The 24628-nt window shown below is 46.7% G+C and overlaps 1 protein-coding gene across 3 annotated transcripts in view; it reads right to left on the bottom strand.

Annotated features, from left to right (window-relative positions):
- Nucleotides 1-23934, bottom strand: part of ttyh3b (tweety family member 3b) — a 28355-nt gene extending 4421 nt beyond the window's left edge. Inside the window, exons 1-14 of one of the 3 annotated variants that reach the window (XM_056410097.1) lie at nucleotides 23435-23934; nucleotides 22074-22260; nucleotides 15057-15256; nucleotides 10640-10751; nucleotides 10314-10534; nucleotides 8879-8974; nucleotides 8693-8765; nucleotides 8469-8544; nucleotides 7106-7161; nucleotides 6491-6583; nucleotides 5881-5973; nucleotides 5663-5799; nucleotides 3815-3988; nucleotides 1464-1539 (exon numbers count right to left, since the gene is read on the bottom strand). In XM_056410097.1, coding sequence (XP_056266072.1) covers nucleotides 1464-1539; nucleotides 3815-3988; nucleotides 5663-5799; nucleotides 5881-5973; nucleotides 6491-6583; nucleotides 7106-7161; nucleotides 8469-8544; nucleotides 8693-8765; nucleotides 8879-8974; nucleotides 10314-10534; nucleotides 10640-10751; nucleotides 15057-15256; nucleotides 22074-22199 — 1533 coding nt within the window. In that variant the 5' untranslated portion in view covers nucleotides 22200-22260; nucleotides 23435-23934. Of the gene's footprint in view, nucleotides 1-190; nucleotides 660-1463; nucleotides 1540-3429; nucleotides 3578-3814; nucleotides 3989-5662; nucleotides 5800-5880; nucleotides 5974-6490; nucleotides 6584-7105; nucleotides 7162-8468; nucleotides 8545-8692; nucleotides 8766-8878; nucleotides 8975-10313; nucleotides 10535-10639; nucleotides 10752-15056; nucleotides 15257-22073; nucleotides 22261-23434 lie in introns of those variants that run through there. The other 2 variants (XM_056410098.1, XM_056410099.1) reach the window with 2 other exon arrangements.
- Nucleotides 23935-24628: the final 694 nt, after the last annotated feature.

Below are 24628 nucleotides of genomic sequence, written 5' to 3'. Positions count from 1 at the left end.
GATAAGTAGATATAGATAGATAGATAGATGATAGATAGATAAGTAGATATAGATGATAGATTGATAGATAAGTAGAGATAGATAGATAGATAAGTAGATATAGATAGATAGATAGATGATAGATAGATAAGTAGATATAGATGATAGATAGATAGATAAGTAGATAGCGATAGATAGATAGATAGTTAGATATAGATAGATAGTTAGATAAGTAGATAGATAGATAGATAGATAGACAGACATAGAAAGGTGTTTCAATAGATTGGATCACACAGCAGTACGTTGTCATTTGGACAGCCGGGGTTGGATTAGAGTCATTCGTTGCATAACAGCAGATTACGGTCTGGATGGTGTTATTGTAAATTAGCAGACGTGGTCCATCTTGTCAGTGGTTTGTAGTTAGTGCTCTAGTTCTGATGTAGTAGGTTGTTAGCCGGGTATGAGTTAGTGGTCTCCTCGCGGCTGAGCGCCCTGCGGGCGGCGGCCCCCTGACCGGCCTAAGAGGGATGAATCGTGGCCGTTCCCGCGGCCGCTACGGTCGGGTGCAGCGGAGGTGGTAAACGTGTGTTCCTGCTGCCGCTTAATGGTGAAGGGTGAGGGGGGGCACAGAAACAGAGGACGCACACACACCTCGACAGGAAAATGCACACAAAGACACACTGTGGGGACAGGAGGAGGGGAGGGGGGGGGGGGGTAGCAGGACATTTCGAGGGTTGGGCTCAAAGAATGTTCCTTCTTCACCGCGGGGCTTCGGCCCGCCGCGTCGAGGAGCGCTAATGCGACGACCGCCGCCGCCGCCAGCTTGTGAACGACATTTAAGATGCGGCCCGTTTACCGTGTTGCGGATTGCATTGTTGACAGTCCGCGGTCTCGTAGCCCCAAAAGTATTCAGTCGACTCACGAGGGAGCATGAGAGGCGGAGCTGCGACTCGGGTGTGGAAGAAGAGGGGGAGGGGGGGGGGCGATGCACGGCAGCTTTAACGGTCTTCTCCGCGGTGTCTCCGAGGCGGCCAATCTGCCGTTTACAAGTTCTCCCCGCGTGACGACGGGCCACGTTCAAACCGACCACACTTTGTACATCAGAACAAGAGGACAACTTTTAATCCGACAACAGTTGCGAGTGCAAATCCCGCTAACAACGGACTTCTTTTTTTTTTTTTTTGTCTCAAACTTCCGGTTATCCCAGGCTGCCAAAATGACCTTCGGAGCGGCGATCCGTGATCACGGGTCTAGTCTGAGCAGAGGACACTTGCAGTGGTGTAGGGATAGGGCACGACCTTCCAACACCCACACGAGCACGCTCTCGACGAGTGTCTTCGTCGACACCGTCCTTTGTTTACCTCTAGAATTCATAAATCCCGTCTCTCGGGGGGGTTCTGTGGTTTTTTGAGATTGTCCCCAGCTGCACTGTGGGTATTGGAAGATAGCGGAGGGAGAGTGTGTTCTAGAAAGTGTGCACTTACAGAGGGTGGAGGGGACTCCCTGCCAATCAGGGGGGTGTTCTCACACCGAGGGTTCTGAAAGTTTGCGTTCTGGCTCCTGCGTTATAGAATCAGAGGTTACTGCATGCGGCCGCCCCGCGGTGCGTCTGCGGTCGGCTCAGGGTCACGACTCAAAAGGGAATTTCTGTACGATTCAACCGGGATTTTATTTCTCGTGTTTTTTCGTGTCTACGTGGATTAAAAAAACGTGAAGTCAGTGGCTCCCGTATCGAACGAGAACGCTGCAGACGGCGGACGCTAAACCGGCTGCGATGTCCTTCGCGGCCACTAAAAGTACTTTTTTTGTTCCTTCGCCGACGGACTCAGATTGTTACTTTAGAGCCCGACTGAAAGGAATCACGTTGTTCTTCCCCTCCAGCTCGGAGAAGTCTCGTTCTGATAATTGTTGAAGCTGGCGAAAAAAAATCTTCAGCCACAACAATGAAAATCTTGTGAATAACACTGAACTCTGCGTTCTGCACTCCGACTCAACAAACTCGGCCTCGACTCATTCACGCCGCCACCGTTTGGTTTGATCCGGCCTGTTAAAGACCGCGTGACTTGAAGACGTGAGTGAGAGTTGGAGGGAAGACACCCGGTGTTGTCACAGTGTGTTTTCAGTGTCATGGCTACATATGTTGTTGGTATAGACCAGTGGTTCTCAAATGGGGGCACGTGAAGGCACTCCAGGGGGTACATGAGATTTGTAAATCATATATTTAGAATGAGCATCCGTTAAAAGAACAATGTTTTAATAGAATATAAGAGTAAGTTAATGAAGAGAATTGGATATATTGTATATTAAATCGGACACTGATGGCACAGCGCTGTGTATTTAACCAAAAATGTCTGTTTAGGGGGTACTCGGCTGGAGAATCGCCCGATGTGATGACATCACAGCCGGTTGGCGGCTGACGGCCGCGGCGTTCTCGTTCGATATTAGTCACGTAGACACGAGGCCGCGGGGGAATAGGGTCACGGTTGAATAATAACAAAGTTACCCGTTAATGACTCTCTGACAAATGGCCTGAGTAATAAGTCCGGGCCGTAGAGCCAGGGGGTCAAACACCTCGGCTCCGCCCAGCGTGGTTAACGTTATTCCTTAACAATGCACAAAAGACACACATTTAGCCTAACAATGGGAAAGTGGCTCAGTAAGATAGCACTTTTATCAGTGGCTTATGGTAAATAGTAAGTTTTAAAAAGACTAAGAAGCAGACTCAAAAATAAAATAGTTTCAAATGTCCCTTCAAGCACAATTTAACGGCTAAATAAAAGCGATTTCCTTGATCTCACGTATCTGATCACTGATGTTACCAGTCAGACACGTTCTACACACGGATTATGAATGTCTAAAACTAAGGTATGGTTCAATTTACAGTATTAATGCAAAGAGATACAGAGGTCGCTTGATATAAACAACACACATTAGTCATCGTTCAGGATTTAAAGCTGTTTAAGTTGAAAATATATATTTAAAAGGACAAATAAGTGGTTTTCTATGTTGACTGTACTTACTGCCAAACTATTTTCAAAAGTAGAGGTCTACTGAATGTTATTGAACTGATTTCCCTGGATTAGGAACGATGTATCCTCCCGACTAATAACTGGGACTAAAAAACAAATATGACCAAACATTCCCGATAAGTGTCACGTCTCATAGTATTCTGGGATGGACTAAAACTGACTATCTGGCTTCACTTTAAAATCCTCCCCCCCATGCTTTAGAACCGTCATCAGTCAAAACATGAGAAACATGCTCCTGTAATAATAAAACTCACAAGGCGACATGACTTTCAGAATGCAGGGGTTGTCTATTTTCTCATTTCTCGCTGCAGAGTTACATCTCTTTCCTTAGCAGCAAACATCACATAGTATTTAATTAGCTCACAGCTATAAAAAAAAGAAGAAGCAAGCACTGGCAGAAATATATATATATATAAATATATATATATATATAAGTTATCTTGTATTCAGCGCAGGCAATCCTTTGGTACACGTAGCAAGCAGGGTGAGAGCATTAACTTATCCTCTGATCTTTTAACTGGCTTGGTCGGAAACAGGCAGACTGGCTGATGCAGCAGGCAGCAAGTGTCCTGTGAGTATCAAAGGGAGGAAGCTAAAGTTGGGTTTTAACTCACTGAGAGAAATATTGCTGACCACAATGTGGCCACAAGGGACATGCGAGCCACACAGAGCACAAACCAGCTATTCTATCTCGTCGCGTCGCAGGCAGTGAGCGTTGCTGCTAGCCTGGGTCACGGAAGAGGAGGGGGGGGAGGGGCAAGCATCAGCTACCTGCGGCAGGCAGTGTGTTGATCCCGCTGACTCACATGTATTCAGTGACGGGGGCATTGCTGACAGTGTGGGCCGTCGCGGGCAGGCTAGCTTCGCTACCGTAGCTGGAGCCACAGCTGTAGAGGCTGGGCATGTGAACGCGGTACAGGTTATCATGCACGCCGCCCCGCGAGGCGCCCGACTCGTCCTCTCCGTCTTCCTCATCCGTCCTTCGATTGGCCAATGGGTAAAGGGCGGGGTCACGAGAGGGCACGATGGATAGGAAGGGGGGAGGGGGGGGTAGAGGGGAGGGGGGGAGATCCGAGAGAGACAACAGAGTGTAAACAAGTGGTTGAAGGGGAGGTTAGGAGAGGGGGAGGTGTACTTGTGCTACGTGGAGGAGTCCCCCTGACACACAGCACTGGGCGAGGCCTTCAGCGCCAACGCAGCTGAACGAGAAGAGAAGGAACACGGGCAGCATCCATCGACAAAACAGGTCCACGACAAGAACAGCGGGGCCTCCGCGTGGCCCCGTGACGCCGTGCGTCATTGCCGTGTGTCGCTACGGAGAATGAAACTGTGTGAAGGGAGATTATTCGATACTCTTTTATATATACGCAGAAACATGCAGTCACTTGTATTGTTTTCATGCAGTCGTCCTGTATTGCCTGATTAAATTACTCTCCGTTTCAAAGTGTCAAATCAAATTGAAATGCATTTTTTTTCCTGAAAGTACTTTCATGCATCACTGAGTGCTCCATGGAACTTAAAGCAAAAACACCAGGAAGGGGGAGGGGAGAAAAAATAAATAAACTATTTTCAGACATAGAATGGTCAAAAAATGTGAAACGGGCCGGCAACGTAACAGAATGAGGCATCAAAATAAGATATGTGCTATATGTTATAGTATATATGGTATTATATTATTCTCTGTGGTTGTTTGAGAGGAGTCTATACCAGCTGTCCACATGTTGACACAGGCACACTGTTTCATAGGGAGCAGTACGAAGAACACATGGATGTATCAGGGCCTTTCGGGATGTTGCTGCGTTGACTGGCCACCAGGTGGAGGTGTTTCACTCCAGCAACCCCCCCCCCCCCCCAAAAAAAAACGAAGAGCTATGCTTGTGCAGTCCATCAAACAGACTCAGAAAGTGGCAGCACATGCAGCCTGATGTGCGACCAACCCCCAACACCTACTGGGACATTATGGATTATTTTTTAACACCTGCTGGGTCTTGCATAAGCATCGCCGGTAATTCACACCCAACAAACGAGCGTAAAAAACACCCCAATTATGGATCAGCTGTGGTTAATTCTTCGTTCACCAGGGTGAAACCTGTCGAGAGCTCTTTTTACCAAATATGTATTTGTTTGTTATGAAAGGGGTCCGTTTAATTTCCTTCGATAGCCACCATCATTCGCTGAAGCCCAAAGCGTTTCCAAATCAGGACGGGGAGAGAGAAGGAAGGGATGGAACAGAAGGAGGAAGTGGGGCACAGAAAGAAGAAAAAAATGAGACGCGGTGATACACAAGCTAACACAACACTGGGGCTCCAAGTCCACAGCGGAGAAAAGGAAATGAGAGATAAGTACAGACACGGAAACAAACTGACGGGAGAAACAATAAAATAAACTAGCAGAGAAAACTGGACGGATGCAAAGACATCAGGCAGAAAGACGTACGGAAGGAAGGAAGGAAGGAGGAGGCAAGAACACTGAAAGAGTGACATGCATGGGCGCCGAGTCGATTCCTAACGGGTCTTTCCACCGTTCTCAGGTCACAGGATGCATTTAGTTGAACAGTTAGTAAGTTAGAATGAGTAACATGTTAGGGTTAGTGTTAGCGTTAGTCTTGTGTGTGTGTGTGTGTGTGCGCGAGAGACTGTGTGTGTGTGTGTCACCTCTTGCCGGGCCAGGTATGTGGCACACTGCACACAATGGAGGAGAACATCAGAGCGGTGATGAATGAGAAGAGGACCAGGTAGATGACGCCCTCCACGCCGTCGTAGCACAGCCCGGTCAGCGCCTGGACGTAGTCCTGTTGGCGGAGGAGAGGTCGTCAGGAGCGAAAGAGAAAGTCTCGGCCGTGAGTCTTTTCTCCGGTCGTGACGCGACTCACCATGTGGAGGCTGCGGCAGTCGACCAGGGCGGTCAGCTGGTGAAGACCGACCTCGGTGGAATTCAGCACGGACTGGATTTGCTCGAGACTCTCCTGCAGACGAGGAGCAACGGTTCAACCCTCGCACATAGACACGCCATCCTATAAACACCATCGATAAACACGCTCATCGAGCACACAGGGTTCTTACACTTTGACCAATGGATTTCCATGACTTTTCCATAACTTTTCCATGACTTTAAACCAAATTTCCATGCCCAAACTGAAATCTCGGTCTAAACATGAACAATTTAGAAAATGTTGCGTATTGAGAGCGTACGCCGGCTTATATTTTGAGCATCTTTCCTTAAAAAAACATATTAGATATTTCAAACTCGGCGTAACTGAACATGTGATTATAACAAATTTCCGTGACTTTTCCAAAACTTTTATGATTTAAATTTTTTCCATGACGTTTCCAGGCCTGGAAATGACCATTTTAAAATGCAATGACTTTTCCAGGTTTTCCATGACCGTACGAACCCTGACTAACGCGAATCCGCTCAGCCGCGAACATAAAGAGCCACAGATCACTGCGTACACACACACACAGACACACACACACACACACCTTGGTGTTGGCGTATTCGCGTGTTGCTGATCTCAGTAGCTCCGCCACATCATCCTGCATCTCCACCAATGCTTTGTGACTCCCTGACAGCCTCTAGGAAAACACACAGACAGACGAGAGAAACAAACCAGAGAACACGCGCGACACGCACCGCTTGGTTATTTGATGTACAGGTTTGAAAGGTACGATAAGCAGCATGTTCCTGAAAAACAAACACGGTAAAGTATCACACAGAATGAATCCCTCTCCATCGTCGGTGTCTGCAGAGACTCTGCCCGTTGCCTGTATTTCCTCTTTTGTTTCTTCTTATATAATCGCTGCGTTGTCAAATACCGTTCGCAGACGTATTTGACAACCAACGTCTCGTTTTCCTTCGCCGAATATCTTCAATGCGCTCTTCGTCTTCCTCCTCTGCTGCTGGAGAGTCTGGCTCCTTCCCACAGCGTCGGTCCGAGGCGCGGCCGTGTTTATCCGCGCTTTAGAACGTGACGTTTGATTTCTCTGACACTCCCTCACTTCATTCCCTCTCTCGCTCGCTCACTAAGCAACACATGAAATGTATTTCTATTAAAAGCCGAAATCTAAATAATAACCCCAACAACAGGGTGACGTTACCTGCTGGAAGGGGTTGATTTGACCGGGGCTGCACCTCAGGTAGTACTGCAGGATATCTGTGAATGAACCAACACATACACGTTATTAAAATAATACATACATCAAAAATATACAGTTATATCAACGAAAGGATTATTACCTTCGCATTGAAAATGCGGAATGTTATGTTTTGATCGCCGTGTATTTATTTATTTATTTATGTATGTATTTATTTGTATGCGTGTTATTCGTATAACACAAAAGTATTAAACCGAATCGCATGAAATTCGGTGGGATGATTGGTTATTATCCGGGGACCATTTGATTAGATTTTGGGATCAATCGGGTAAAAGGTCAAGGTCATGAAAAGGTCAAAATCTTCTTTTTACCATAGCATGGTCAATTTGTATCCAATTGGCATGCAACTAATGCCAACATGTTCATAATTCAATGCCCAATCTTGTGAAATGCGAAGGTATGCGCTCTACCGAGTGCCCGTTCTAGTTAATGGATGTATTGCGTCTTTCTACGCCCAGAAACTCTCTGCAGAGGCTCGTTAGCAGTAATACTCAGGCTTAATTCTGTGTGTGTGTGTGTGTGTGTGTGTGAGATATGTGTGAGGCAACATCTGTGCTCTTCAGAGCGGAAACATTTGACACACAACAGAACTCATTAGACGAGAGCAAAGAGGGGAGAGAGGGAGGGAGAGGAAGAAAGGGCGCAATCGAGAAGGTATAGAGGGATATAAACGGATGGAGAGAGAGAACAAATCAGATAATGATCCTAAGTGAAGAAGCCCAAATGTGCTCTGATGATCTTTTATTTATTTATTTTACGTTGGGGAGAGGCTGGAGGAGGGGTGGGGGGGACAGTGTGCAGGATTGCTGATGCATTGCAGTCAGCCGAGAGAGAGAGAGAGCGTTAAGATACCAGGGTGTCATTCAAACACGGTCCCGTTGGAAACACACATAAACGCACACACTGGTGTCTTCACATAGGAGCAACATGTCGGCGTGAGATCCGACTGCCATTGTGAAAACTGAAGTCTCGCTTGTCAACCTGCAGCTTCGGGCCGACCGGCAGTCCGTCGACCAATCACCTCTTCGTTCTCCCTCGTGTGGTCTGAAGTCCTCCCCAGTTGAAAAGGGAAAGAGACCGAATTGTTTTGTCTTATGTAAGATGGGATTGTTTCATCTGGTCGAGCTTCTAAAAATAAAACGATACGAAAAGGCACGGGGAAAAATAGCCTTCAGGTGAAGAGGGACATAATGAGCTCGTGGCGCGTGTTTGCAGGTCAACATTGTTTTGTTTATTACGATTCGATGTTTTGGAAACCAAGAAGCCGCTTTAAAGAACGGCTGCTACCAGTCCACTGTCTGCATACCTTGGTTGATGACAGCGTTTTCCTTGGTTACCGTGGTGACGTAGGTATCCGGGGAGATGCAGAAGTCGCTGGCTGACTGTAAGAGGGTAAGCACACACGTGACGCATCAGCCTACTGGTGGCAACCGAGCCGAACACGCTCGCTCGAGCAGAAGGAGAAGAAAAAAAAGGATTACATCACTGCGGAGCCAGAGAGCTCGGCGATGTTGCCATGGTTACACTTACAGCAGCGACAGCCAGTTCCATGCCGAGAGACCCCCAGCTGATTATCAGAGTCAAAACGCCGAGCAGGCACACTCTGAAGGACACAAAATACATATTTCAAAGGTCGCGATTCAGCTCACCAACAGAGTCCGAGTCGAGAAAGGATTTTAGCGAGCACCCTTTGGGGCGTGATGTGTCGTGGCTTACCCAATCAGAATGCCCCTGGAGTTACGGATCAGGCCGAAGAGCACCAGGAGACAAATGAGCACGTCAAACAGCAGCAGGCTGAGGTACCCCAGCCACCTGTAAACACACACAGTGAACAGGGTTTCATACAAATAGGAGCTCTAACACGCCACGCAGAAGCAACACAACTACAACATGGACTTGTATCGGCCCGACTCTCTGAACGCGGGTGAATCTTTTTATTTCTCTCAGGAAGGTTTCTAACGACGACGAGTTCAATGAGCCAGAAGTACCAAAGTGGCAGCCATGATGAGAGCTGCTCAATGAGTGCTTCAATGCTTCCTTTCTAAGCCCCTTTAGCGTAGGGAACACTGGAGCGTCCTTTACTAAAGGCAAGGAGACAACTCTGTGCCACAATTTTACTTACAATTCAATTGTACAGAACTTAATTTCCTATGTGCTCTGGATGAAGTTACTTTAAAATATGATAAAACATCCGCCATAGCAAGTTCTTGTGTATCCTTCATGACGTTTTCCATCCGGGTCAAGGAACAGTGGTGAGGAGCAGCCATGGATTTCTACTTCTCTGCCTCTCTGTTTGTTTGTGCTGCGATCCTGGTTTAAACATCTGCCTTTGGACTTTGGGTTCTCTCGTCTCCTCCTCGTCAGATTTGTTTGCGCGTGCGGACGGCCCTCCCAGTGTCGACCCTCGTCTTCTGTTTTTTTCTTATCCCTTATCCCGCTACCTTGCTTCCTCCAGCCGTGACGTCACTGGCTCATTTTGGCTTTAAAACTCAGCGTCTCGAGGTTTATTCACTTTCAGATGGTTGCTTGCTGGTTGGTCAGCACCTCTCTGGTCAGGCCAGAGTGGTTGATCTTCATATTTATTATCTTTCCCTCTCCAAATGAACGTTGGAAATGTAAACACATCCATTCCTTCTCGCACATGCCGTGACTTGAGAACATGAGTGTAAATATGATTTGAGAGATGTTTGTAAGTTCACGGTACAAAAGGCTAAAAAAGGGATTAAAAGAAGATGTATTTCTGTTGTCGGAGTCTAATTATGGAATAATGTTGAAATGGATGGAAGAATGGTGAACTCCTTTTTGGTTTTCAAGGGAATTATTTATAAAACAATTCTTGAGTTATAAATGTAATTAAAAACTTATTAATATGGAAGATGTATGTGGTAGTATATATAAATATATTTTGTTTTTTATTTTGTTTATTGTTGTTTTTTTGTTGTTTTTATTTTCTTCTTTATTTTATATTAATTTTCCGATTTATTTTTATTTCAATTTAGGATAGGAATTTATAAGCATTTTTTTGCTTCTACCTATACCTTTTCAGTCTTTCTCTTTTGTATATTATATAGGATAATATTGTATTTGATTTGATTTGATTGACTGAATAAAATACACAAACAAACAAACAAACAAACTTGTGAGTACTGACCTGTAGAAATCGAACACCTCCGTCTTGTGGGCCAAGTCCTCCAGGGAGATGTCAGTGTTGGACCAGAAGGGAATGTCCACCATCAGCCTCACCAGCTCATCCAGCTGCCCCTGCAGCTTCTGGACGATGGACACGTAGTCCGTCTGCTCCTGGAAGGCCGTCTCCAACTGGACCAGGCTCTCCTCCACTGTCTGGTTTAAGGCCAGGGCGCTGTCTGACACCTGGACATCCACGGGAAGGAGACGTTAACCTCAAGACTTTTTACTCTTTCGTCATTCGATCGTGAGTAAAGAAAAGAGTGCGAGGGTAAACGGCAGGAAGCTCACCAGTTTCTCCACCCCGGACACGGTGCGGTTGGCATGGCGGAGGGAGTACGCCAAGCGGCTGGCGCCATCGCTCGATTCGCCGTTTCCGTAGAATCCGACAGCGATGCCAGCGCTGGGAGGCAGAAAACAGGAAGCGTGAACAAAAAGACTAATGAAACCATCGGAAGGCATCGATGAATGAGTTTAGCGCTACGCCGCCGACCTTCGTTTCTCACACAGTCCTAACTCAGCCTAAGGCGAAGATGGTAGAAGGATATAACCAGTAAGACCAGTAAGCTTGTTTACTCTTGTTTGTTTTCAGCCTTGAGAACCGGCTGTTTCGAAGAGTTGAAAATTAAATCGTGATTTTTGGTATCATCTGTATTTTTTTTTATAAGTGCAGTTCCTCTGTTAACCAGCAACAGGCAGCGATGAGCTCACTGTTCTTTGCATTGGTGTCACCCTCCAGGACTACCAGGAATGACACACACACACACACACACACACACACACACACACACACACACAGAGCCTACACAATAATTGGGTCACAAGACTGCACATAATATGATCCTTCTACAGCCCGTCATCCACATTCACACATGACACATGCTACAACATCTGAGGTCGGCGGCCCCGACAGCCTTTTCTTCAAGCCCCCCCCCCCACCCCCGTCACTTCAAAAATAAATCCCCTTCACGCTCTCTATCTCATCTCTAGCCCTCTGCCCCCACACCGCCCCTCCCCACCACGCTCATATTTTCTCTTTGTGTACTGTGCGTGTGTGTGTGTGTGTGTGTGTGTGTGTGTGTGTGTGTTTGAGTGTGTTTGAGTGCCCTCTTTGTATTGATGGTGTCTTTGGTCTGAACGCTAACAACAGGGCGATTTGTGGAGGGGAATTTACGGCCATTGTTAAGGCAATTCATTCTAGCCCATTAGATCTTGAGTAGCCCCGTGTTACAGCTGGTTTACACACACAGGCCTTTGTGTGAGTGAGTGAGTGTGTGTGTGTGTGTGTGTGTGTGTTTCAGAGCTTTACGATGGACTTTGTATGTACATGTGACGTAAAACATCAAATGCAGAGGGAAACGGGCTGGACAGGAGAATCAGAGGAGAGATCAATAAAAGGCCTGGAGGCTCATGAATGGGTTTTGCATGTTGATGTCAATAACATCTCTTTCTCGCCGTCCTTTTCCTCCCTCCAGCCTCCTTGTAATCTCCGTTTTAACGTGAAATCCTCCTCCTCTCCTTTCCTTGTTCCCACTTCCCTTCCTCCCTCCTCTTCGTCCCCCTTCCCTCCCATGAGTTCCATCTCGCCGGTTTAATACCTGCCGCTCCTATCGGGGGATTTAAGGGCTGTATCTACCAACGGTGTGGGATACGAGTCGGCCAGGGGGGGGCAAAGGTTCAGAAGCCAGATAATTAACAGCCAACATTGGCCAGCTTAACTCTGACTTTAAAAAGAAAACACACACACACACACACACACGTCATAAAGTCGTCATCGTTCCTTTGAGAAACGGCAAGCTGCTCTGAGCGATGCCGAGTTTAGTCTCGGTTTAATCGCGATGAGTTCAAGTCCAAACCCGACCGATTCCCATGCATCCAATAACAAATGCATCCGAATTCTCAACATTGTGTGTTTCCTACTAAACAGCTGACGACACACACGCCTGACCTCACTACGGACGACACGCCGCCGCGACAAAATGTTCTCGGCAATAACAGACTGGGATTATCAGGGTTGCACCGATCTGATCTACGTCGGGCTGTAATTCACGCTTCGGGACTTTGAAACCGATCCACATGAAAGTTATAATCCGTACTATGTGTGTTTATTTATTCAGCGATTACCGACTGCAGCTACATTCTGTAATAACCTCTCCATTCAGTCATTACAGCCGATGTCCCGTCATTCCCAAGCTGGATGCTTGCTTGCCGCCGCCAGTAACCACGGGTTACCTGATGAGTCAGGGCTGAACACTTAATAACTCTCTCTTTATAATTGTGAATGTTAGAGCTGTCAGTTACATTTATTCAGTCGGAGCCAGCTGCAGTTCTTATCCTCGTCTCCCCGCACGTGAAAAATATATTACAATGAGTTCCAAGCAGTGCGATATGTAGATTTTAATCTGGGATCAGATGAGCAGTTGGTGGTGAGTCGAGGTGCCTGAACCCGTATTGGGAGAGAAAAAGATTTGATCACTGTAGCCTCAGTTATTTTTAGAATAGAGGAATCTCTCGCTCATTCTTTTATGTGAATAAAGGAATCATTCCACCTGAAAGATGTCAAAAAATGGAGAAACATAAATCCCACAGCTTCACATTTTCTTTAAAAAACTTGTTTATGGCCAACAATCTAAAAACCCAGAGATATTTAAATCATTCTTGTTCAACTCGAACCAGCAAATGTTTGTGATTTAATAATTGATCATGTTGATCATCGACTAATCCTTTCAGCGACATACGGAGCACAATAATAAACATGACCTCATACGAGACTTCTTCTGGAAACACACGAACACACCGCACCTGCACACAAATGGAGGAAGTCCACATGTGGTTGGTGCTGTGCCAGAAGTAAAGTATGATGTCATATTACATTGTGGACAAAGGATCGCATGAGCGCTCTTGCTCGCATGCAGACACACACACACACACACACACACACACACACACACACAGAGATTCATATCAAAGATTTAATAAATATTATAGCTAATCATGAAATATTCAAAGCTGCAAAAAGTACCACTTTTCTGCAGTCACACAAAAACACACACACAGACAGACACACACAGACACACACGCACAGACACACACACACATGCACAGACACACACAGACAGACACACACGCACAGACAGACACGCACACACAGACACACACGCACAGACAGACACACACGCACAGACAGACACACACGCACAGACAGACACGCACACACAGACACACACGCACAGACAGACACACACACAGACACACACACACAGACACACACGCACAGACAGACACACACACACAGACACACACACACAGACAGACACACACACAGACACACACGCACAGACAGACACACACAGACACACACGGACAGACACACACGCACAGACAGACACACACAGACACACACGCACAGACACACACGCACAGACAGACACACGGACAGACACACACACACAGACACACACAGACAGACACACACGGACAGACACACACGCACAGACAGACACACACAGACACACACGCACAGACAGACACACACGGACAGACACACACGCACAGACAGACACACAAAGACACACACGCACACGCACAGACAGACACGCACAGACACAGACACACACACACACAGACAGACACACACAGACAGACACGGCTCCCCCCGACTGTATAATTCATTTCTCGTCTCTGCATCAAATCTGCTTCTGTCTCCATGGCAACGTTTCTAGGCCAGGGAGAAGGCCAATCGGAGAGAAATAATATATAAGGGGGACTAAAAGGGATAAAGAAACGGGGGAAGAGAGGGAGAACATGTCTGGTGAAGTCGAGGAGCGATGAGGGAGTAAATGACAGAGGAACAGTTTGTGTGTGTGTGTGTGTGTGTGTGTGTGTGTGTGTGTGTCTGAAGACCAGCATCAACCCTCTCAAAGCGCGCAGCTGGGACGGCCGGGGGAAACGATCTCAGCGCACACACACACACACACAAGATTTCTGGCCACAGCTTGTTTATGTGCACATTTGAAATGGGCATTTAAAAACTCCGATGATGTTGATATGGGTCTCTGTGTGACTCATCGTGTCTGTTTTGTGCAGTGTGAGCGATAAGGGGCTCCACTTGTGCAGCAACAGACTGTTTTACACAGAGCCGGTAAATCAGCGCCAGCTCCGCCCTCTCAATCCCCAGCGATGAATTGAAGCCTCTATTTTAGGGCTACAGCGTAATTCCTTTAACGGGGACGAACGATTCAATATATTGACCTTTACTCACTCGCGCATTCTTAATCGGCCAAATCCTAATAGTTGCAGCTGTCGCGGTGGGAAGAAAAGGATTTAATTATTACCTTCGCATTGAAAATGCGGAAGGTAATGTTTTGATCGCCGTGTATTTATTTATTTATTTGTATGCGTGTTACTCGCATGACTCAAAAAGTATATAACCGAATCGCATGAAATTTGGTGGTATGATTGGTTATTATCCGGGGACCATTTGATTAGATTTTGGGATCGATCGGGCCAAAGGTCAAGGTCAAGGTCACGAAAAGGTCAAAATCTTCTTTTTACCATAGCACGGTCAATTGTTATCCAATTGGCATGCAGCTAATGCCAACATGTTCATAATTCAATGCCCAATCTTGTGATATGCGAAGGTATGCGCTCTACCGAGTGCCCGTTCTAGTTGTAGCTGCGTCGACTCTTCGCGCCGATGACCTCTCACCTGCAGACGAGCGTGGCGATGATGACGCACCAGGCGGTGCAGCAGCAGTCCGCGCTGGGCTGCTGCTGGCCGTGCGTGTGAGAGTGCGACGAGTCGTCGCTCTTGCGTCGCCGGCAGCAGAGCCAGAATGAGTAGAAGAGGAGGAAGAGGAGGTCCAGGCCCAGACACAGCAACGCCACCGAGCCGAGCAGCAAGACGGACTGGAGAGAAGAAGCAGGCCCGAAAAAATGATTAGTGGCAGCAGAACAGAAAGTGCTTTATCTGTTCGACCGTGAGCTTCATTCATTCATTCAGACCCGTGACCCGGGGGACAATTTAGGAAGTGGGTTTAGAGATACAGGAAGCAGATACAAAGAAGACGGACGCCGTGATTGAGTTCTTCCTGTGTGGATACGCAGACGCACAAGTTGTGTTCCTCTCCCCGGCTATTATGAGACCAGAAAATAGTGTCTGTTAGAACAAGTGTTTGAAGGAAGCCATAATAAACACATTTGCACACTGTCAAACACACACACACCTCCGCGAGAGGGAGCGGAAGTGATTGCAATTGGGGGAGCCGTCCGTGTGTGTGTGTGTGTGTGTTTGAGACCTGCCACGAAGATCACACACCCTCGAAAGGCTTTGAAGTGTAAAAGAAGAAAGGGGTTGTGGGGCGAGACGGAGGGAGTCGTGAGAAGGGGGGAGGCGGAGAGGAAGGGGGTGGATATATGGAAGAGAAAAAGAGGCTGAAGAGACAGAAAAAGAAGACGATGACTGAACCCTAAAGGGCTGCGACAACTATTTGCCTGCGACTGACGAGATCCTTTTTTTTCTTTCTTTTTTTAACACACAATGTTTTTCTTTCCCCATCTTGCGATGTCTGGAAAAGTCATTGCGCCGCGGGACCGTGGGGACACAGAGGCACGTTTTTGGAAAACCAAAATCTCCCACCTGCTAGACTACTTACAGTAGACGAAGGAACTCTGCCACAGATGCGCTGGAAACCGCAGCAGTGTGAGTCCGGGGAGTCTCCTCCGTGGATGATAACACATTCTGACTCCGCCTCTAAGAAGCTTGCGGACTTCCTTCGAGTCACGGATTTCTTCACGGCTCCTTTTTTTTGTGCTGACCTCAATTTTTCCTCGCTGGCAGCCGACAATGTCCTCGCCCTGCGGCAAATGTGTGCCCCCCCCTCTCTACTGTAAATATGCATGTGTGTCAACAATTCACATTTAAAAAATCGGATATGTTTTGTTTCTTTAAAAAAAAGGTATCAGGGATGCAATCTTTGCAATGCGAAGCATAATATTCTGGATAAGTGGGTTACCGACCCGAAGGACGGGACCCCGAAGGACGGGACCCCGAAACGGGTCGCGAGATGATTAACAGGATGGAAACACACACAAAAAAACACACAATCATTTTAGATTTTTTTTCTCTTGTGAATTATCGAATAATTTCCCCTCTTCAGGCCTTGAAAAATGATGAACTAAACAACCCTTCGAACCACAACCCTCAGTCCCGGCAGAGGCGTCAAAGTACTTCGATTGTCTGAGGACGGGCTTTACATTTACTCTAAATGTTCACACTCCTAAATGCTACCAGACTGCATTTTGCGAGCAGCCACACTGCAAGAAAATCTGGTTTCTGTGCCGTACGATTTTAAACGTTCCTGTTCTATCAACACACCTTTGTAAAACTACTAAACAGTTTAACGTTCGACATCACAGTCGTTTACCAGTGTGCCCACATTTTATTAAAAAGATATTTATATATCTGTTGTTCCTGAATTTCAATACTTTTAAGGTCCGATACGGTGCATGGCCCACTAAGTGCCCACTTGGGAAACGGTGTTGTTACGTGTAAATCTGTAAAGAAGTCAAGTTGAATATTGGCACTGGGGGCCATTTAAAAACAGGCAGCGGGGCCAACGTTGCCCTGGGGACCCGAAGTTCGGCCGCCACAAGTGTTGAGGAATAATCAGGATTAGCTGCTATTTTTGGTGTCATGTTTCTGTCATTGCCGCTCTCTCGTGGGGAAAGCCGTCGGTCGAGCCGGGCCGAGTGAGAGGAAATCAGTCGATTGCTTTTCTCCGACAGGTTAAAGAAGCTGAGTGGAGGGCGAGGAGGATGAGGAGGGTGAGGAGGGGGAGATAAGCTCGGTAGATTCCTGGTAATATCCGATGCCATCGTCGGTGGGCTTAGTGCTGCGTTAAGGGCTAATGCATTGTTTGATCTCTTGTGTCTATACGAATCAACGTGAGGGCTTAAAGCCATAAAGCTTGAAATGCATTAAGCTTTAAAGAATGAGAAGGAAAAAAAACCTCACGCTGCACGACAACAGATTGTTGGATTGCATCCATCCGTCATGAATCCTGCCACAAGCATGACAAAAGGATGACTCAGATACCGGGAGGAAGAGGAAGAGGGACATGAGAGAGAAAGAGGTTCATGATGGATTGAACCGCAGAGCTCAAACAATCAGACAATCGATTACAGACATTTCATAAGTGTTGTGCTCTCGGTCTGATTGAATCTTGGGGAATTAAAAATGTTCTTTTTTTTAGACGTTTTATGGAGAAAATAAAGTTTGGGCGGTAATGATGAGCAGATTAATCCATGATTAAATTGACGGTTAGGTGCAGCCCGATGAAAAAAGGTTTAAATTAATTGAATCCTAATTATTTTTTTCACAGTTTCCAAAAACTTTTGTAAAAGTTGCAACCGTCTCTTGTCGGCAAGATCTGCTGATCCTATTATTTTAACGATTGGGTCACTAAAAAGCGTCTCCTCTGTATACAAAGCAAGATGTCTGGTCTCTGGGCTTGAAGTGAAAACGTATAATCTGACCGAGAACCAGTTCCCTGCTCCCACTGGGTACGATGGCCGCTCGATTAACTGTAAGGCTGACAAACCATCAGAGCAGATTAAGCGTGGATCAATTAGCCACTAATAAGCACGGTGACCTTGGGCGTTCATGTGTGTGTGTGTGTGTGTGTGTGTGTGTCTGCACATCTATGCTTGCACGCTGGAGGAGGAGGAGGAGGGGCTAAATGTTAAACGCCCGGGCGCAGTGATCTACTTTCAATCTGTCCATTTAAGTGTGTGTGCGTTGACGTCTGTGATTGCGAGTGTGTGTGTGTGTGTGTGTGTGTGTGTTTGAGCTGACAGCATCAGTCACTTCTGCCTCAGTGAGTTGCCCTTGCACTCCCCCTGCCCGGGTGTCACTCTGGAGCCCGGCCTTGCCGTCTATCCTCTCAACTCCTTTCCTGAGGCGCTGCCTGACCTCGGGTTCATTCTGCTATTATTCACCTGTAACTCGGTCAGAGAGCAACAAGACACACACACACACACACACACACACACAGGCCGGATCCGCACTCGGATAAAGGCCTTTGATTACCTGTGTGGCATATCTCTAGATTTGAAACCATTTGACTCCACTTTGATCCTCTCCGAAACACGATGAGACGACTTCCTCCGCTGTGGAAACTGTAACATACTATTCAAAAATTACAGACTTATTTTCCACAGCCGGGAAATATGTGTTATTCCAGGTCACATGACTCCTCTGTAACGTCCTGCAGCTGTCTGACTGTGGCCCGGCAGCTGACTCTGCGTTTCTACCATCGCGCACAGATAAACACACAGGCTACAGGGAGAAGAGATCCAATTCCAGCTTCTCAGAAAACTAAATGAAAAACATTGTTTTTGTTAAAGAAAGAAAAGAAAAACACTCAGTCAGCATCCAGAATAAAGACAGTCATGAGAGACCAATTGTCTCTCTCTCTCTCTCTCTTTTGTTCGTTTAAGAAAGAAAGAAATGTCTGCATCGGATGGAAGAAGAAACATGAATGAGTGAGTGACATTGGGTGAGGAGAACGTTTTGAGCAGCTTCAGAGCTGAATACAAATGAACCTGCGCCAAATCACATCAGATAGAAGAACAACGACACAGAAGAATCTCTCTCCATTGTGTGGGAGTGAGTGTGTGTGTGTGTGTGTGTGTGTGTGTGTGTGTGTGTGTGTGTGTGTGTGTGTGTGTGTGTGAGTGTGTGTTGTGGTGACGGACTCGGTGCACTGAAGGACACTGTGAGGGACCTTGTTTGTGAGTGTGTGTGTGTGTGTGTGTGTTTCTCAGCTGGATGAGTGGATGCATGAAAGCCTTTGAGACAGATATACTGAGCCAATCAAAAGACGGGCCTCAGTGAGAGAGTGAAAGAACGAAAGAAAGAGAGCATTCTTTCACAACATACTCCAGCCCCCCCCCCCCGCACCCCCCTTCCTTACTCCCTCACCCCCTCACCCCCTCCCTCCCTTCGCCGTTTCAAACTCCTTTTTCTTGTTCTTCTCACCCTCTATCCCTCGCCCCGTCTAGCCAGAATTAATTATTTCACCCTGAATAGAACCCCTATATTCACACACAACACACACACACACACACACACGATAACACACAACCCCTGAGGGAGATCTGTGACCTCACCTCGACAAACAACGCTGAGTGCTAAATACGCATCGACGCAGAGAGTGAACATGCGGCGTAATGTACGCGCGGCGCGGAGAGAGAGAGCGTGCGCGCGCCGCGGCCGCACACGCAAACACACGTGTGAGCGCGGTGCAGGGCGCTCGGTTGGCATGGAAACAGCCCCGTCTGCTGAAATATGTCACGATGTAATTAGTCTTAAAAAAGGGGGTCTTTAAAATTCTAGTGGTCACACACACTGACACACTGACTCACAAAGGCCCTCAGTGAAACACTGAATAGCCCACAGGAAGTGGCTCTTTGGCAATTTGGAAGCACCTCCCACGGCTCACCGGAGCCTCTCGCTCCCTCTCGCCTCCAATCAGTCTCTTTTTTATCTTCCGCGCTCCTCCTCGCTTCTCCCTCCGGTTCCCACCTCCCCCCCTCTTGTTGGCGGCAGTGGGTGCCTTCCCACGCTCGGCTCTTGAACTTGCACGCCCCCCCCAACTACATTGAGGGGTGACTGCAGCCCATGAAATGTGGGATTCTAAACAATGTGTCTTGGCCTTGTTTTGTGTGTGTGTGTGTGTGTGTGTGTAAGTTTTTCTGGTGCAGAGACCTGGAAGTCACCTTGTTCGAGGATTCAAATGAAAGGCAGCAGAAGTGGGCCAAAGCCCCTCTTGGAGACGGCGCTGCTTTCCAGGGCGACGCCGCAGACTCCGTCGGGGTTCCATAGCGCAGAATCGCCGCAATCAGTTTCACGCTTTGTTTTAATCCTGACGGTTGCTTTTACTTTACTATTTTTTTTCTCTCGATTCATTGATGAGTTGTAGAGACAATAAAATGTCAGGTGGTAGGGAAGGAAAAACACCCTGAATTAGCTCAAGAAGGTTATATTAAAGTCCAAGCCCGAGGGTTTTTCATTTACATCTCGTTTAACCCTTGTGTTGCCTTCGGGTCATTTTGACCCGATTCAATATTTAACCCTCCTGTCGCCTTCGGGTCAATTTGACCCGATTCAATGTTTAATGTCGGTGTTCTTTCGGGAGTCAACAAACAAACATAAAGTACCTCACACTTAAACTTGGAAAACAATATTAATTCTAATAATTTTCTGGAGATTTTAAGAGCTGGGGTCATATTCAATTCAGTTTCAATTCAGTGCAGGAATTCCGACCCAGACGATCCATCAGGCAGATAGATTTATGCCGTCTCAAATATACACCAAGGGTATTGACCTCAAGGGTAAAATATGTTAGTAAATATAAAGGTAACAGGAGGGTTAAACATTGAATCGGGTCATATTGACCCGAAGGCAACACAAGGGTTAACGGACGCTTTTATCCAAAGAGACTTACAATCATACACCGTAGACACAGCTACGGGGAGCAATTCCGGGTTGAGTATCTTGCTCAAGGACACATCGACTAGGGCGGGGATTGAACCGGCAATCCTCTGATTGAAAGACGGACCTGCTAACCACTGACCCGCAATACAAGCGGAGCGTCCTCATATTCAACAAGCTGGAACTATTATTGATATTATACGATATTATTTGGGCTTTGTTCATTTGACATCATCATCACAAGCATTTTCATTTTTTAGATGCTGACAAACGGAGAATGTGAAGACGAAGTTGAAGCATCAGCAGGAGGAGGAATGGGAAAACGGTGGGATCCTGACGTTCCAACTTTATTTCTTTTAAGTTATGCGAAAGCCTTTTTCACAATGTGGAACTTGAGTCACAGCAGAATGTGGAGAAATCAGCTGTGCGGTATTATGGTGTGCCTTAGCTCACGACAGTAACTTGCAAACAGCTATCTTCATCGTCTTCGTCGTTATCCATCATTTATTTGAGTTATCAACTGCACCCCTCGTGGACAAAAGGTGCTTCAATAATCATTTGACGCAATGAAATATGGTGTTTTCGCTAGCTACGGGCATTTTGTTAGAGTTTCCGCTCTTGGTGTGACGCGTTGCGCTCTGATTCTATTGGTTCTCGTGACTATTGGAGATGGAAGAAAGCAATACCTACAGGCTGCAAACAGTTCATCCAAAGTGGCATTTTAATAAGTCCCGAATAGCTAAAACTCTTCAATATTTTCAAAGGAAAAGGCAAACATTTGAGAAATGTAATTTTAAAAAAGAATTTAAAATGGTGTGTCTTTTTCTTTCCCTGAGTAATTATTAATCTTCCCTTTCCTCAGATTTATAGTGCAGCCATTAAGGCTTCAAACCTCAGGTTGGGAACCACCTGTTTTTGGATTAATCGGCTAATAAATTCTGTACAACATGTATCCATAAAAATGATGTAGCAGGTAGGGGATCAGTATCTTGATTCAAGGACATTTCTCTCTCTCTCACACACACACAGGTGCACAAAGCATTGATCGATGTGGGGAGGGAAGCCACAACAACTCTGCGGTTACAGGACAGCCGGGGCCACCGCTCTGCTGTGAAATCACAGCGTGCGCAGGTGCAAACAGGGGGGGGGGGGTGATGTGTTGATGCTGCACGATGAAGAGGATGATGAATCCCCGAGTGGGAGGTAATTATTCCCCCGTGCTCGTCTTACCTTCTGGTACTCGGAGTCCTCCGGTCTGAAGTCACTGCTGACGAGCTGGAATTCGAGGTTGAAATGAGGCATCCGGTGGAGCAGATTCACCCACCAGGGCGGAGAGTAGTTCACCACGGCCGCCATCCTGATCGGGCTACCTGCCGGCGGTCACGTCACTCTTGAAACCCGATTCCTCACGCGGACACTGTGGAGAGAACCACCGCCGTCGTGTGTTAACGGGGCAGAGAAATCACTTCACTATTCTCCCCTCCTGTCACAGCGGACAGGAGGTAGAAGAACTGCGAGTAATCGGAGACGAAGGTTCATTATCTGCAATCCTTGCCGCTCGTGCTGTTTACCGTCAAAACATCAAAACCTAGTTGGGTCGACTGGAGTAATTACCGATGACTGGCATTATTACAAAGCCACAGTGATGAGTTATATGTGATTAGTGAGTGACAGGGGTGGGACAAACATGTCAACAAGACTATCTATTGCATTGGTTGGGGCTCCACTTGCATTCAGTTTTATGTCCTATATATTCCACTTGGTCATTTTCTTCCCCATTAATGTGCATAGATAGATTGATTATATTGTGTGTGTGTGTGTGTATGTGCCCATCAATGACACACTTGTGCACACTGCTGTGCCAGAGGATAAACGGTCAAAACACTGCAATTTGACAAATTACTTATGTGATTATTTCATAATGACCTCAAAGAATATGCATTTTTTTCTCATTTGAGGGTTGTTTTCCCTTTACAGTTCTTGGATAACACATTTTGTCATAGTGTAACATTAATGTAATATGCCTTTCATCGTGACAACCGTGGGCAATATTAGTGTCACACAGCAGCTCCTCCGTCCTTCTCACTCTCATAACAAACAAACCCTGAACGCGTCTCGACACGACGAGCATATGTATCCCTAAAAAAAAGACATTTTATACATCCCACTGTGAGTCGACGTGAAACAAATGAGGTCACGCTGTATTTTGAACATACTGTATCAGGATTAAAGCAGGACAATAGCCGACTGCTACCTCGCGTCACCTTGTTTACGCCGATACGGCGAGAACACCGTGAACGCACCGTGAGATAACCGCGTCGCGGACGTTGAAATGGCCGTTAAATCGGAACCCCACACGACTTCTTGTCTATTATACGGACTTTACTGGTATCCTCGCCAGGTGTATTATCAGTCCCGTTAAAGCAATACATTGTTAGAGAAAAGCACAACAAAACCGGATTAGCTCGCTTTATCCCGCTTTGTCCGTTGCAAACTACCGCAGTCTCTCGGAGGGGGAGAGAGAGCTACGGGGGCTCCGAGTCCACATTTGATGGGGGGTGTGGGGGGGTGGGGGCCGTGGCACGACCTACCTATAGTTAGTGAAGCCGACGCAGACTCTCGTTTCGGCGTCGTCTTTTGGGGGGGTGCGGGGGTGGTCCAGTCCGACGTAAATTACACTTTATTGTCTCCCCGGATCCGGTGGTGGATTTTGAGCCCCGCAGCCGAGCGCTGCTGCTGCATCAACGCGGCCGCTGCGAGCTAACTGCGGTCCCAACCGCATCGACACACAACGGAATGACGGTCAGCGACCCGGTCCGCTCTCATCTCCCCGAGACGCCCTCCCGTTATGAACTCCCGGAGAGCAACGGCTGCCAGGGCAGAGTGAGGGCTTAACAACAACGACAACAAGTCGTTGACCCGCAAACACGGTGTCTTTCTATCTTCTCTCGACCCTCACACCATTAACGCTCGGTGCGCGAGTTCCCACGGTGCCCGTTGGTCCAGAGAGTTTCGCGCTGCGGCGCTTCAATTGGATGATGTCGCTGGAGCGTGAAGCAGACACGACGTTTAAAAAGCCCTGGAGGACGGGGCTTTGCTGCAGCTAGAGAGAGAGAGAGAGAGAGACAGAGACACACACGGAGAGAGAGAGAGCTAGAGAGAGAGACACCGAGAGAGACACACAGAAAGAGAGAGAGACACACACGGAGAGAGAGAGAGAGCAAATGCCTTAAAGAGGCCGCCCCCTAACGTTGAAACGATGGTAGTGCATGTTAGAATCAGGAGCTCCAGCTCCTTAAGTACCATTTTCATCACTTCATTTTGGAAGACAATGTAGTTTCTTTTTTACTCCGCTACATTTATTGGATTATTTGTTCTTTTAAAAAATTGATTATCAAATAAATGATGTACTTTTTGTCGATTAAGCTGACTGGCAGAATGCAAAGTAGGTACAATTACCAGCTGCAACATGTGTGATGCTTACAAATGAATCATAATACAATAATATTAATACATATATGTTATTAGTATGATATTATTATTTAGTGATGCATTCTTTGATACTGTAAGTGTATATTTTGATACTGATATTGATGGACTTAAGTAAGATGTTGAATGTAGAGTCTTTTACACACTGAGATTGTTCTGTTAAATAAAAGATGTGGAGTACTTCCTTGACCACTGCCTTTTATTTAAGTAAAATGAATGTGACCATACTCCAATAAAACCCCTGCATTTCAAATCCTACTCTTAAAGTGATTAACTATTCACAGTAAAATGCATTT

This window comes from Pseudoliparis swirei, chromosome 24 (assembly GCF_029220125.1).
Source record: "Pseudoliparis swirei isolate HS2019 ecotype Mariana Trench chromosome 24, NWPU_hadal_v1, whole genome shotgun sequence".
Classification (NCBI taxonomy): Eukaryota; Metazoa; Chordata; class Actinopteri; order Perciformes; family Liparidae; genus Pseudoliparis; species Pseudoliparis swirei.
Note: the sequence above shows the minus strand (reverse complement) of the source record. Positions and strands in the feature narration are given on the sequence as shown.